This window comes from Aquarana catesbeiana, linkage group LG06 (assembly GCF_042186555.1).
Source record: "Aquarana catesbeiana isolate 2022-GZ linkage group LG06, ASM4218655v1, whole genome shotgun sequence".
Lineage (NCBI taxonomy): Eukaryota > Metazoa > Chordata > Amphibia > Anura > Ranidae > Aquarana > Aquarana catesbeiana.
The window spans coordinates 321,469,877-321,483,871 of record NC_133329.1 but is presented as its reverse complement, the minus strand read 5'-3'; the positions used below and the strand labels follow the sequence as shown (position 1 = coordinate 321,483,871).

The 13,995-nt window shown below is 51.3% G+C and overlaps 1 protein-coding gene across 2 annotated transcripts in view; it reads right to left on the bottom strand.

Moving 5' to 3' along the window:
• CERKL (CERK like autophagy regulator) overlaps nucleotides 1-13,740 on the bottom strand; it is a 207,969-nt gene extending 194,229 nt beyond the window's left edge. The window contains exon 1 of one of the 2 annotated variants that reach the window (XM_073633748.1): nucleotides 13,240-13,740. In XM_073633748.1, coding sequence (XP_073489849.1) covers nucleotides 13,240-13,696 — 457 coding nt within the window. In that variant the 5' untranslated portion in view covers nucleotides 13,697-13,740. The remainder of the gene's footprint in view (nucleotides 1-13,239) is intronic. The other variant, XM_073633749.1, reaches the window with a different exon arrangement.
• Nucleotides 13,741-13,995: the final 255 nt, after the last annotated feature.

The window sequence follows — 13,995 nt, the reverse complement described above, 5'->3', positions numbered from 1 at the left end:
CTGCATACAACCAATAATAGTGACATAGTTCATTAACCTACCAAAGATTACCGGAAAGTCAGTGTGATAAATGTACATCATCATAAGCATCAAGTCTGAGTCTTAAATGCGGTGGTTCAGTTATCCTGACTGGGCTTCAGAAGATGCCCTGCAGGATAACAGCCGGCCGCGCGCCCATGGGGGCGCGCATTGCGGCGATCGGTGGTGCGGTGTGTCAGTTTGACACACCGCTACACCGATCTCGGTAAAGAGCCTCCGGTGGACAGACGTGAGTAAAGGAGAGCCGATCGGCGGCTCTCCTGACAGGGGGGGTCTGTGCTGATTGTTTATCAGCACAGCCCCCCCTTGGATGCCCACTTCAGACCACCAGGGAAGCCGCCAGGACCACCAGGGAAGCACATAATACATGGATGGCCAGGTACATCCCCCATGGCCATCCACATGTTCCAACATATGCCCAATCAATGCCAATCAGTGCCCACAAATGGGCACTGACTAGCAGCATTATGAAAAAAAAATTAGTGATGCCCAGCAATGCCACCCATCAGTGTCATCAGTGCCACCCATCAGTGTTATCAGTGCCCATCCATGCCCACCTATCAGTGCCCATCAGTGCCACCTATAAGTACCCATCAGTGCCACCCATAAGTAAACATCAGTGCCACCTACGAGTGCCCATCAGTGCCGCCTACGAGTGCCCATCAGTGCCACCTATGAGTGCCCATCAGTGCCGCATACCAGTGCCACCTATCAGTGCCGCCTATCAGTGCCCATCAGTGCTGCCTTATCAGTGCCCGTCAGTGCAGCCATATCAGTGCCCGTCATTGAAGAAGAAAACGTACTTATTTACAAAAAATTTTACAGAAACAAAGAAAACCTTTTTTTTTTTCAAAATTTCTGGTCTTTTTTTATTTGTTGCACAAAAAATAAAAATCGCAGAGGTGATCACATACCACCAAAAGAAAGCTCTATTTGTGGGAACAAAATGATAAAAAATTTGTTTGGGTACAGTGTAGCATGACCACGCAATTGTCATTCAAATTGCGACAGCGCTGAAAGGTGAAAATTGGCTTGGGCAGGAAGGTGTATAAGTGCCTGGTATTGAAGTGGTTAAGCAGCCATACATGGGTTGAATTCTGAACAAATCTTCTTTTGAAAATCGTAATTAAGAACTTTTGTTTGAATTTCGCACCATTAGGGAGCTGCATCAACGGCTGATTTAAAAAAAAAATAAAATTATTTCTTGAAAAACAAACAAATTTCTAATCAATGATGGGAAAATCATGCAAGAAATATAATCGAAAAATAAAAGTGCATGTGCTGTGACTCGGAAAGAAAAGAAGATTCCCGGCCACTAAATTTCTTTTCTGTAGCAACATGAGGTGAAATTGAAGGGTTGGTTGAATTTTGAACTCAATGGTGGTGCCATCGGATTACAAAACGCATGAAATTTTTAAAGAAAATTTGTTCGGAATTCGACCCGTGTATGGCCTGAATCAACGGATGTTTAACGTGAGGCATCATGTACGCCACACTTGAGCATCCCAAATTCTAGTTGACAGCAGATAAGACTTTTTTTGTGAATTAACACTGAGACCCTTCACCCTTAAAGGGAACCTGTCAGAAAAGAAATTCGGGAGCAGCTCCATGTCTGTTCCATAGTTTTTCAAACTAGTGGGACTCCAACCTGAATCAGGCATGCAAAAATCGGTATTCTGAGTTCTTAGGATTTACCGGCTGCATGCTTGTTCCATGTCAGCGGCTCACTAGCTTACAAAGCCAAGATCTAAAGACAGAAACCTACATCCTTTAAAATAGGTTCTCAATGGCAATTTCCTTCCTCACAGATTCCAGACAGAAGTCCTGCCATTGTTTACAATAGTAGGGAGACATGTCTGACCATGATACTATGGTTACAGTCAGGTCCATAAATATTGGGACATCAACAGAATTCTAATCTTTTTGGCTCTATACACCACCACAATGAATTTGAAATGAAACGAACAAGAAGTGCTTTAACTGCAGACTTTCAGCTTTAATTTGAGGGTATTTACATCCAAATCAGGGGAACGGTGTAGGAATTACAACAGTTTGTATATGTGCCTCCCACTTTTTAAGGGACCAGGGAGACAGATTAACAATCATCCATCAAACTTTCACTTTTTAATACTTGGTTGCAAATCCTTTGCAGTCAATTACAGCCTGAAGTCTGGAATGCATAGACATAACCAGACGCTGGGTTTCATCCCTGGTGATGCTCTGCCAGGCCTCTACTGCAAGTGTCTTCAGTTCCTGCTTGTTCTTGGGGCATTTTCCCTTCTGTTTTGTCTTCAGCAAGTGAAATGCATGCTCAATCGGATTCAGGTCAGGTGATTGACTTGGCCATTGCATAACATTCCACTTCTTTCCCTTAAAAAACTCTTTGGTTGCTTTTGCAGTATGCTTCGGGTCATTGTCCATCTGCACTGTGAAGCGCCGTCCAATGAGTTCTGAAGCATTTTGCTGAAAATGAGCAGATAATATTGCCTGAAACACTTCAGAATTCATCCTGCTGCTTTTGTCAGCAGTCACATCATCAATAAATACAAGAGAACCAGTTTCATTGGCAGCCATACATGCCCACGCCATGACACTACCACCACCATGCTTCACTGATGAGGTGGTATGCTTTGGATCATGAGCAGTTCCTTTCCTTCTCCATACTCTTCTCTTCCCATCACTCTGGTACAAGTTGATCTTGGTCTCATCTGTCCATTGAATGTTGTTCCAGAACTGTGAAGGCTTTTTTAAATGTTGTTTGGCAAACTTTAATCTGGCCTTCCTGTTTTTGAGGTTCACCAATGGTTTACATCTTGTGGTGAACCCTCTGTATTCACTCTGGTGAAGTCTTCTCTTGATTGTTGACTTTGACACACATACAACTACCTCCTGGAGATTGTTCTTGATCTGGCCAACTGTTGTGAAGGGTGTTTTCTTCACCAGGGAAAGAATTCTTCGGTCATCCACCACAGTTGTTTTCCGTGGTCTTCCGGGTCTTTTGGTGTTGCTCAGCTCACCGGTGCGTTCTTTCTTTTTAAGGATGTTCCAAACAGTTGATTTGGCCACACCTAATGTTTTGCTATCTCTCTGATGGGTTTGTTTTCTTTTTTCAGCCTAATGATGGCTTGCTTCACTGATAGTGACAGCTCTTTGGATCTCATATTGAGAGTTGACAGCAACAGATTCCAAATGCAAATAGCACACATGAAATTAACTCTGGACCTTTTATCTGCTCCTTGTAAATGGGATAATGAGGGTATAACACACACCTGGCCATGGAACAGCTGAGCAGCCAATTGTCCCATTACTTTTGGTCCCTTAAAAAGTGGGAGGCACATATACAAACTGATGTAATTCCTACACCGTTCACCTGATTTGGATGTAAATACCCTCAAATTAAAGCTGAAAGTCTGCAGTTAAAGCACATCTTGTTCGTTTAATTTCAAATCCATTGTGGTGGTGTATAGAGCCAAAAAGATTAGAATTGTGTCGACGTCCCAATATTTATGGGCCTACAGGATTCTAAATGAGATGGTACTTGTGACTTCAGTTAAAATCTGGGGAGTTATAACTCTTGCTACAACCCAGCAGCAGCCAAAGTAAGGAATTACTTTGTTTCTTCTTACTTAGTTACTTTGGACTTCTGGAATGAAATGATGAAATGATGCAGCAGTCATCAGATTAGCACAGGCAGAGTGGATCCAGAGGAACATTTGCCTCCTGGTCTTGTGCCTCTATGTACACTCATCTGCCACTTTATTTGGTACACCTGTTCAATTGTTTGGTAACACAAACTGCTAATCAGCCAATCACATGGCAGCAACTCAATGCATTTAGGCATCTAGGCGTGGTGAAGATGACTTGCTGAAGTTCAAACCAAGCATCAGAATGGGGAAGAAAGGAGATTTAAGTGACTTTGAATGTGGCATGGGTGTTGGTGCCAGACAGGCTAGTCTGAGTATTTAAAAAACTGCTGATCTATTTTCACACACAACTATCTCTAGGGTTTACAGAGAATGGTCCGAAAAAGAGAAAATATCCAGGGAGCGGTAGTTCAACAAGGAAAATGCTTTGTTGATGTCAGAGGAGAATGGGCAGACTGGTTCAAGATGATAGAAAGGCAACAGTAAGTCAAATAACCACTTGTTACAACCAAGGTATGCAGAATACCATCTCTGAATGAACAACAGCAGAAGACCCCACCAGGTGCCACTCCTGTCAGCTAAGAACAGAAAACTGAGGCTACAATTTGCACAGGCTCACCAAAATTGGACAATAGAAGATTGGAAAAAACGTTGCCTGTTCTGATGAGTCTCGATTTCAGCTGATTAGAGTAAACTAAGGGTTAATAAGGGGTTCAACAGAGGAACATTTAATTTAAAAAAAAATATTTTTTTTACTTGTTAGGTTGCTTTAACTGACTTCAGCTGCAGATCGAAGTTCATCCCTTTGATTTGTAGATGAATAAACACAAAGATGCAAAATGAAACAATATTTCATTGTATTTTTCTGTATTTTAGGCTGAGCAGTGTTGTTGATAAGCATTGCCAGACTTCTTTTTTTTTTTTTTTTACACAGCTCCTGCTGCCAGAACCTTTTCTGTGTACTCAGCAATACAGCTATGATTCATCAGAGTTTAGTTGCAATGTACTGTGACAGGGGGAATATTGGCAGCAGGGACTGGACATACTAGACTCGCCCTGTGTACAATGATGACATCTGCAACTGAATATAGAAACATTTAAAAAATTAGATATTTAAGTTTTGTGTTTTTTTGGATACTGGCTTCTGTTAGCCACAAGGGTATATTCTGTGTTGCGTCACTGACAATACGGTCTGATTATTATACTCCTCCTTTTCCTTTGTAAAAACTGAGGAGAAAAATGCATTTAATACAGTTGCCTTCTCCTTGTCCTTGTAAGCAACTTCCCCTGATTCTCTTTTATGGAGGCCAATATGCTCTGACCTCGCTTTATTACTAGGAATATTCTTCAACATTTTTGGGGAATTTTTTTTACTCCCCTCCGCTATGTGTCTCTCCTGGTCTATTTTAGCTGCCCTGATTGCACTTTTACATTTCTTATTGCATTCCTTGTAGTGATGGAATGCAGACAATGACCCCTTTGCCTTATACATTTTTAAGTGTCCATTTTCTTCCTCTTTTTTTATGCCTTTTGACTCTAAAGTTTAGCTACCCAGGTTTAACCTTCATCCGCTTACCGAGATCCATCAATGGCAGATGCTACAGTTCCCATCTGCCGCCGTGGCAGAGGGACTCACATAGCACACCAGAAGAAGGCGCTCTGTGAGAACCTTTAGCAAATTTTTCAACATGAGGGAGTTTGTAGTTCACTCAGAGCTTCCTGAAGCCCTGTAACATAAGATCCATACCTCTGTTTGGTGGTAAACAATGTATGAGCCTGCGCATTGCACCTGATCGCAATTCCAATGCTCTGCAGGCCCAAAAGAAAACATAATAAATGCACATTTTTTTTATTTTATCAATGTTGGTGCATTCATTTTTTTTTTTTAAAGGTGGGCAATGCCTTTAACATAGCTTATATGGTATGCAGGACATTACAAACTGTGTATGCTATAATTATAGAGTGTTTGTTTTTTATTTGCAAAGTTTGCTGTCAGTTGACAGTTCCTACTAGAGAACAATTAAAAATCTAATTGATAACTTCCTTGTTCGAGAGGAATAATGCTAGGATTCTTGCTTTATTTCTTAGGTATGCTGGACTGTTTCCAGGTGGCAGTATTAGAAGTTAGTTACCTAATGTTTGACGCTAATCTAATAGGTAACAGGAACGCCTGCTATAAGTTTACACAATGCCCCATACAACACATTCTATGCAAGGACTGAAAGCACAATCAGGTCCTGAAAGATATGCTTGGCTGCACGCTGCTTCTAGGTTATTATTAAGTTTAACATAATGTAGAAATTGGTGACCTTCAGCCAGGACACAGAAATCTGTGAAACAAGTTGTAATGCAACACCTTATGACTGTCAATAGTAAGCCACTCATGTTTATTAACCTTACTTCATTTTAACATCTAAAAAAGAAAATAAGACTTAAAACCTGTTGTAAATATTGATTAAAATAATCTGTAATATCAACATAAATTAGTGGCATGCATATACAATATCCCAGATATGTTTGACCATATACACCTAGGTCAGTTTTTTAAAGGATAACTGCACTTTCGTGGGGAAAGAATAGCAAAGAAAAAAATAATATAGCATATACAATTGTGACACAAGTCATGTTGTGATTGAATGTTATCAAAAATGACCTTTCCTTTTTAATCTGCAGCTCTGTCATTTTCTGTAACATGCAATGCAATATAGCTACCTGGAGGTGTTCTGTATACAGAATGTGTACAGAACACCCCCAAAAACATAATTTCCTGCTTGTGTGATTGGCTCACCAATTTTCCCATTAGTCTACACTAAGATACAAGTCAGATTTCAGGCATCCCCTGAACAAAAATGTCATTTTTGGTGAGATATTTTCAATAGGAAATCATGTCTCGACACTGGTACGACCCGACTGTTGTACAACTGTCATCCTACTTTGCTCTGCGACATCGGTCCTACTTCCATCCGACTTGAATGAACAGGATAAGATTTTGCAATAGTCTGACTTGTCCTTTGACCAATCAAAACAATCCCAGTGAGACATAAATTCCTTATACTGCTACTGTAATCACCATGTCGGATGTTACAAGTCAGATCGTTAGGACAAGGATCCTACTTTTATCCGACTTCAATGATATTCAATGTGCTGAAGTAGGACACCTGTCTGGGAGTGAATGGGTCCACACCTGTTTGAGGGGGAATGGATACACACCTGTTAGGGCTTGAATGGGGACACACCTGTCTGGAAGTGAAGGAGACACACCTCTTTCCTGGGCTCTCATGGCGAAAAAGGAGACACCTCCTTTCCGAGGGCGAGGGGCACACACCTGTCTCACCTGCACTCTCATGGTGAACACACCTTTCGGGGGTGAATGATGGGGACATATCTTTTTGAGGAGTGAAGAGGCATAGAGGAGTCTCACCTGGGCTCTAAGGATGCATAAGGGCACACCTGTCTTGGGAGGGGGATTGACTGGCACACACTGGCCTCAACTGGGCTCTGGGAGTGGATAGGACACACCTGTTTTAGGGGTAAAGAGCACACACCTGTCCGGAGTGGGTTGAAGGGCACACACCTGTCCGGAGGGGGTTGAAGGGCACACACCTGTCCGGAGGGGGTTGAAGGGCACACACCTGTCCGGAGGGGGTTGAAGGGCACACACCTGTCCGGAGGGGGTTGAAGGGCACACACCTGTCCGGAGGGGGCTGAAGGGCACACACCTGTCCGGAGGGAGTTGAAGGGCACACACCTGTCCGGAGGGGGTTGAAGGGCACACACCTGTCCGGAGGGGGCTGAAGGACACATACCTGTCCGGAGGGGGCTGAAGGACACACACCTGTCCGGAGGGGGCTGAAGGACACACACCTGTCCGGAGGGGGTTCAAGGGCACACCCCTGTCCGGAGGGGGTTCAAGGGCACACCCCTGTCCGGAGGGGGTTCAAGGGCACACCCCTATCTGGAGGGGGTTCAAGGGCACACCCCTATCCGGAGGGGGTTCAAGGGCACACCCCTATCCGGAGGGGGTTCAAGGGCACACCCCTATCCGGAGGGGGTTCAAGGGCACACACCTGTCTCACCTGGCCCACACCTGTCCAGGAGGGAGGTGAAGGGCCCACACCTGTCCAGAGGGGTGAAGGGCCCACACCTGTATCACCTGGGCTCTCAGGTTGAATGGGAACACACCTGTCTGGGGTGAATGATGGGCACACACCTGTCTGGGGTGAATGATGGGCACACACCTGTCTGGGGGGGTGAAGGGCACACACCTGTCTGGGGGGGTGAAGGGCACACACCTGTCTGGGGGGTGAAGGGCACACACCTGTCTGGGGGGTGAAGGGCACACACCTGTCTGGGGGGTGAAGGGCACACACCTGTCTGGGGGGTGAAGGGCACACACCTGTCTGGGGGGTGAAGGGCACACACCTGTCTGGGGGGTGAAGGGCACACACCTGTCTGGGGGGTGAAGGGCACACACCTGTCTGGGGGGTGAAGGGCACACACCTGTCTGGGGGGTGAAGGGCACACACCTGTCTGGGGGTGAAGGGCACACACCTGTCTGGGAAGTGAAGGGCACACACCTGTCTGGGAAGTGAAGGGCACACACCTGTCTGGGAAGTGAAGGGCACACACCTGTCTGGGAAGTGAAGGGCACACACCTGTCTGGGAGGTGAAGGGCACACACCTGTCTGGGAAGTGAAGGGCACACACCTGTCTGGGAAGTGAAGGGCACACACCTGTCTGGGAAGTGAAGGGCACACACCTGTCTGAGAAGTGAAGGGTACACACCTGTCTGGGAAGTGAAGGGCACACACCTGTCTGGGAGGTGAAGGGCACACACCAGTCTCACCTGGACTCTCAGGATGAATGGGAACACACCTCTCAGGGATGAATGATGGGGACACGCCTTTTTGGGCGGTGAAGGGCACACACCTGTCTGGGGGGTGAAGGGCACACACCTGTCTGGGGGGTGAAGGACACACACCTGTCCGGGAAAGAGGTGAAGGGCCCACACCTGTCCAGAGGGGTGAAGGGCACACACCTGTATCACCTGGGCTCTCAGGTTGAATGGGGACACACCTGTCTGGAGTGAATGATGGGGACACACCTGTCTGGGGGGGTGAAGGGCACACACCTGTCTGGGGGGGTGAAGGGCACACACCTGTCTGGGGGGTGAAGGGCACACACCTGTCTGGGGGGGTGAAGGGCACACACCTGTCTGGGGGGGTGAAGGGCACACACCTGTCTGGGGGGGTGAAGGGCACACACCTGTCTGGGGGGGTGAAGGGCACACACCTGTCTGGGAAGTGAAGGGCACACACCTGTCTGGGAGGTGAAGGGCACACACCTGTCTGGGAGGTGAAGGGCACACACCTGTCTGGGAGGTGAAGGGCACACACCTGTCTGGGAGGTGAAGGGCACACACCAGTCTCACCTGGACTCTCAGGATGAATGGGAACACACCTCTCAGGGATGAATGATGGGGACACACCTTTTTGGGCGGTGAAGGGCACACACCTGTCTGGGAGGTGAAGGGAACACACCTGTCTGGGGGGTGAAGGGAACACACCTGTCTGGGGGGTGAAGGGAACACACCTGTCTGGGGGGTGAAGGGAACACACCTGTCTGGGGGGTGAAGGGAACACACCTGTCTGGGGGGTGAAGGGAACACACCTGTCTGGGGGGTGAAGGGAACACACCTGTCTGGGGGGTGAAGGGAACACACCTGTCTGGGGGGGTAAAGGGAACACACCTGTCTGGGGGGGTAAAGGGAACACACCTGTCTGGGGGGGTGAAGGACACACACCTGTCTGGGGGGGTGAAGGACACACACCTGTCTGGGGGGGTGAAGGACACACACCTGTCTGGGGGGTGAAGGGCACACACCTGTCTGGGGGGTGAAGGGCACACACCTGTCTGGGGGGTGAAGGGCACACACCTGTCTGGGAGGTGAAGGGCACACACCAGTCTCACCTGGACTCTCAGGATGAATGGGAACACACCTCTCAAGCATGAATGATGGGGACACACCTTTTTGGGCGGTGAAGGGCACACACCTGTCTGGGGGGTGAAGGGAACACACCTGTCTGGGGGGTGAAGGGAACACACCTGTCTGGGGGGTGAAGGGAACACACCTGTCTGGGGGGTGAAGGGAACACACCTGTCTGGGGGGTGAAGGGAACACACCTGTCTGGGGGGTGAAGGGAACACACCTGTCTGGGGGGTGAAGGGAACACACCTGTCTGGGGGGTGAAGGGAACACACCTGTCTGGGGGGTGAAGGGAACACACCTGTTTGGGGGGTGAAGGGAACACATCTGTCTGGGGGGTGAAGGGAACACACCTGTCTGGGGGGTGAAGGGAACACACCTGTCTAGGGCGCACACCTGTCTAGGGGGTGAAGGGCACACACCTGTCTAGGGGGTGAAGGGCACACACCTGTCTAGGGGGTGAAGGGCACACACCTGTCTAGGGGGTGAAGGGCACACACCTGTCTAGGGGGTGAAGGGCACACACCTGTCTAGGGGGTGAAGGGCACACACCTGTCTAGGGGGTGAAGGGCACACACCTGTCTGGGAGGTGAAGGGCACACACCTGTCTGGGAGGTGAAGGGCACACACCTGTCTGGGAGGTGAAGGGCACACACCTGTCTGGGAGGTGAAGGGCACACACCTGTCTGGGAGGTGAAGGGCACACACCTGTCTGGGAGGTGAAGGGCACACACCTGTCTGGGAGGTGAAGGGCACACACCTGTCTGGGAAGTGAAGGGCACACACCAGTCTCACCTGGACTCTCAGGACGAATGGGAACACACCTCTCAGGGATGATGAATGATGGGGACACACCTGTCTTGGGAGGGGGAATGACTGGCACACACCTGTTTCAACTAGGCTCTGGGAGTGAATGAGACACGTCTATCCTGGGGCTGAAGGGCACACACCTGTCTTGGGGGTGAAAGTACACATCTGTCTTACCTGGCACACACCTGTCTGGGGGGGGGTGAAGGTCACACACCTGTCTGGGGGGGGTGGCGAAGGACACACACCTGTCTAGGGGGGGTGGCGAAGGACACACACCTGTCTAGGGGGGGTGGCGAAGGACACACACCTGTCTAGGGGGGGTGGCGAAGGACACACACCTGTCTAGGGGGGGTGGCGAAGGACACACACCTGTCTAGGGGGGGTGGCGAAGGACACACACCTGTCTAGGGGGGGGTGGTGAAGCACACACACCTGTCTAGGGGGGGTGGTGAAGGACACACACCTGTCTAGGGGGGGGGGTGAAGCACACACACCTGTCTAGGGGGGGTGGGTGAAGCACACACACCTGTCTAGGGGGGGTGGTGAAGCACACACACCTGTCTAGGGGGGGTGGTGAAGCACACACACCTGTCTAGGGGGTGGTGAAGCACACACACCTGTCTAGGGGGTGGTGAAGCACACACACCTGTCTAGGGGGGGTGGTGAAGCACACACACCTGTCTAGGGGGGGTGGTGAAGGACACACACCTGTCTAGGGGGGGTGGTGAAGGACACACACCTGTCTAGGGGGGGTGGTGAAGGACACACACCTGTCTAGGGGGGGTGGTGAAGGACACACACCTGTCTAGGGGGGGTGGTGAAGGACACACACCTGTCTAGGGGGGGTGGTGAAGGACACACACCTGTCTAGGGGGGGTGGTGAAGGACACACACCTGTCTAGGGGGGGTGGTGAAGGACACACACCTGTCTAGGGGGGGTGGTGAAGGACACACACCTGTCTAGGGGGGGTGGTGAAGGACACACACCTGTCTAGGGGGGGTGGTGAAGGACACACACCTGTCTAGGGGGGGTGGTGAAGGACACACACCTGTCTAGGGGGGGTGGTGAAGGACACACACCTGTCTAGGGGGGGTGGTGAAGGACACACACCTGTCTAGGGGGGGTGGTGAAGGACACACACCTGTCTAGGGGGGGTGGTGAAGGACACACACCTGTCTAGGGGGGGTGGTGAAGCACACACACCTGTCTAGGGGGGGTGGTGAAGGACACACACCTGTCTAGGGGGGGTGGTGAAGGACACACACCTGTCTAGGGGGGGTGGTGAAGGACACACACCTGTCTAGGGGGGGTGGTGAAGGACACACACCTGTCTAGGGGTGGTGGTGAAGGACACACACCTGTCTAGGGGTGGTGGTGAAGGACACACATCTGTCTAGGGGGGGTGGTGAAGGACACACACCTGTCTAGGGGGGGTGGTGAAGGACACACACCTGTCTAGGGGGGGTGGTGAAGGACACACACCTGTCTAGGGGGTGTGGTGAAGGACACACACCTGTCTAGGGGGTGTGGTGAAGGACACACACCTGTCTAGGGGGGGTGGTGAAGGACACACACCTGTCTGGGGGGGTGGTGGAGGACACACACCTGTCTGGGGGGGGTGAAGGACACACACCTGTCTGAGGGGGGGGTGAAGGACACACACCTGTCTGAGGGGGGGTGAAGGACACACACCTGTCTGAGGGGGGGTGAAGGACACACACCTGTCTGGGGGTGGGGTGAAGGACACACACCTGTCGGGGGGTGTAAAGGACACACACCTGTCGGGGGGTGTAAAGGACACACACCTGTCGGGGGATGTAAAGGACACACACCTGTCGGGGGATGTAAAGGACACACAAATGTCGGGGGGGTGTAAAGGACACACACCTGTCGGGGGAATGTAAAGGACACACACCTGTCTGGGGGAGTGAAGGACACACACCTGTCCGGGGGAGTGAAGGACACACACCTGTTCGGGGGGGGGTGAAGGGCATAAACCTGCCTGGGGGGATAGGGGACACACACCTGTCTGGGGTTGAGGGGCACACACTTGTTTCACCTGATGGACACCCGTGTGGGGCGAGGGGGACACACACCTGTGTGGGGCGAAGGAGGACACACACCTGTGTGGGGCGAAGGGGGGCACACACCTGTGTGGGGCGAAGGGGGGCACACACCTGTGTGGGGCGAAGGGGGGCACACACCTGTGTGGGGCGAAGCGAGGCACATACCTCTGTGGGGTGAGGGGGGCACACACCTGTCTTGGGGGTGTGAGGGGCACACACCTGTCTTGGGGGGTGTGAGGGGCACACACCTGTCTTGAGGGGTGTGAGGGGCACACACCTGTCTTGGGGGGGTGTGAGGGGCACACACCTGTGTGGGGTGAGGGGGGCACACACCTGTCTTGGGGGGGGTGAGGGGCACACACCTGTCTTGGGGGGTGTGAGGGGCACACACCTGTGGGGGGTGAGGGGGGCACACACCTGTGGGGGGTGAGGGGGGCACACACCTGTGGGGGCTGAGGGGGGCACACACCTGTCTCGGGGGGTGAGGGGGGCACACACCTGTGTGGGGTGGGGGGGGTGAGGGGGGCACACACCTATCTTGGGGGCTGAGGGGGCACACACCTGTGTGTGGGGTGAGGGGGGCACACACCTGTGTGGGGTGAGGGGGGCACACACCTGTGTGGGGTGAGGGGGGCACACACCTATCTTGGGGGCTGAGGGGGCACACACCTGTGTGGGGTGAAGGGCACACACCTGTCTCACCTGGGCTCTCCGGATAAATGGGCGTCCACAGTAATTGGCTGGAGGTGAGGGAGACATCACAGCTCTTCTTGTGGATCTGGAATATTCCCCGGAGCAGGCTGTTCTGGCGGCCATAGTCCCGGGATAGGCGGGCACTGTACTCCCCCAGGGATCGCTCCTCCGGGTCACTGTACCCCCGGGCTCCGGAGCGCTCACTCCCCGAACTCCACTCCTCGCAGTGATCGGTCAGCTGCTGGGGCACCGAGGCGGGTCTCCTCCAGTGCCGGGGACTCCCGGGCTCCATGCATTCCTCCCCGCTCTCACTCCAGGCGCTCACACGCCGGTACACGCCGGGCAGGCGCAGAGTCTCCCCCATACTGTCACTGGCGGAGTTCCGGAGTTCGGGGGACAGGTGGATGCCGAGAACTGGGCTGCTGCCAGGGTAACCAACGGGCACGCGCGACGCCATCTCCGGTTGTCTGAGTGACGGGGGCGCGCACTGCGCCGGAGGAGAGGAACACACAGCGCTAATCCCGGCGAGGAGCTGGAGGTGACACCGAGCACACAGGAGTACACTCGGGGCACTGGTTCGGTTAGTTGTATATCGGCACACTTTAAAAAGTGTGAATGATGGAAAGATTGCCCCCCCCCCCCAAATATATACCACTGGCACACTTTTCAGCACATTACATACAGTGTCTTTATAAAGTATTCACACCCCTCAAAATGTTTCCAGTTTGTCATGTTACAACCAAAAACTTAAATGTA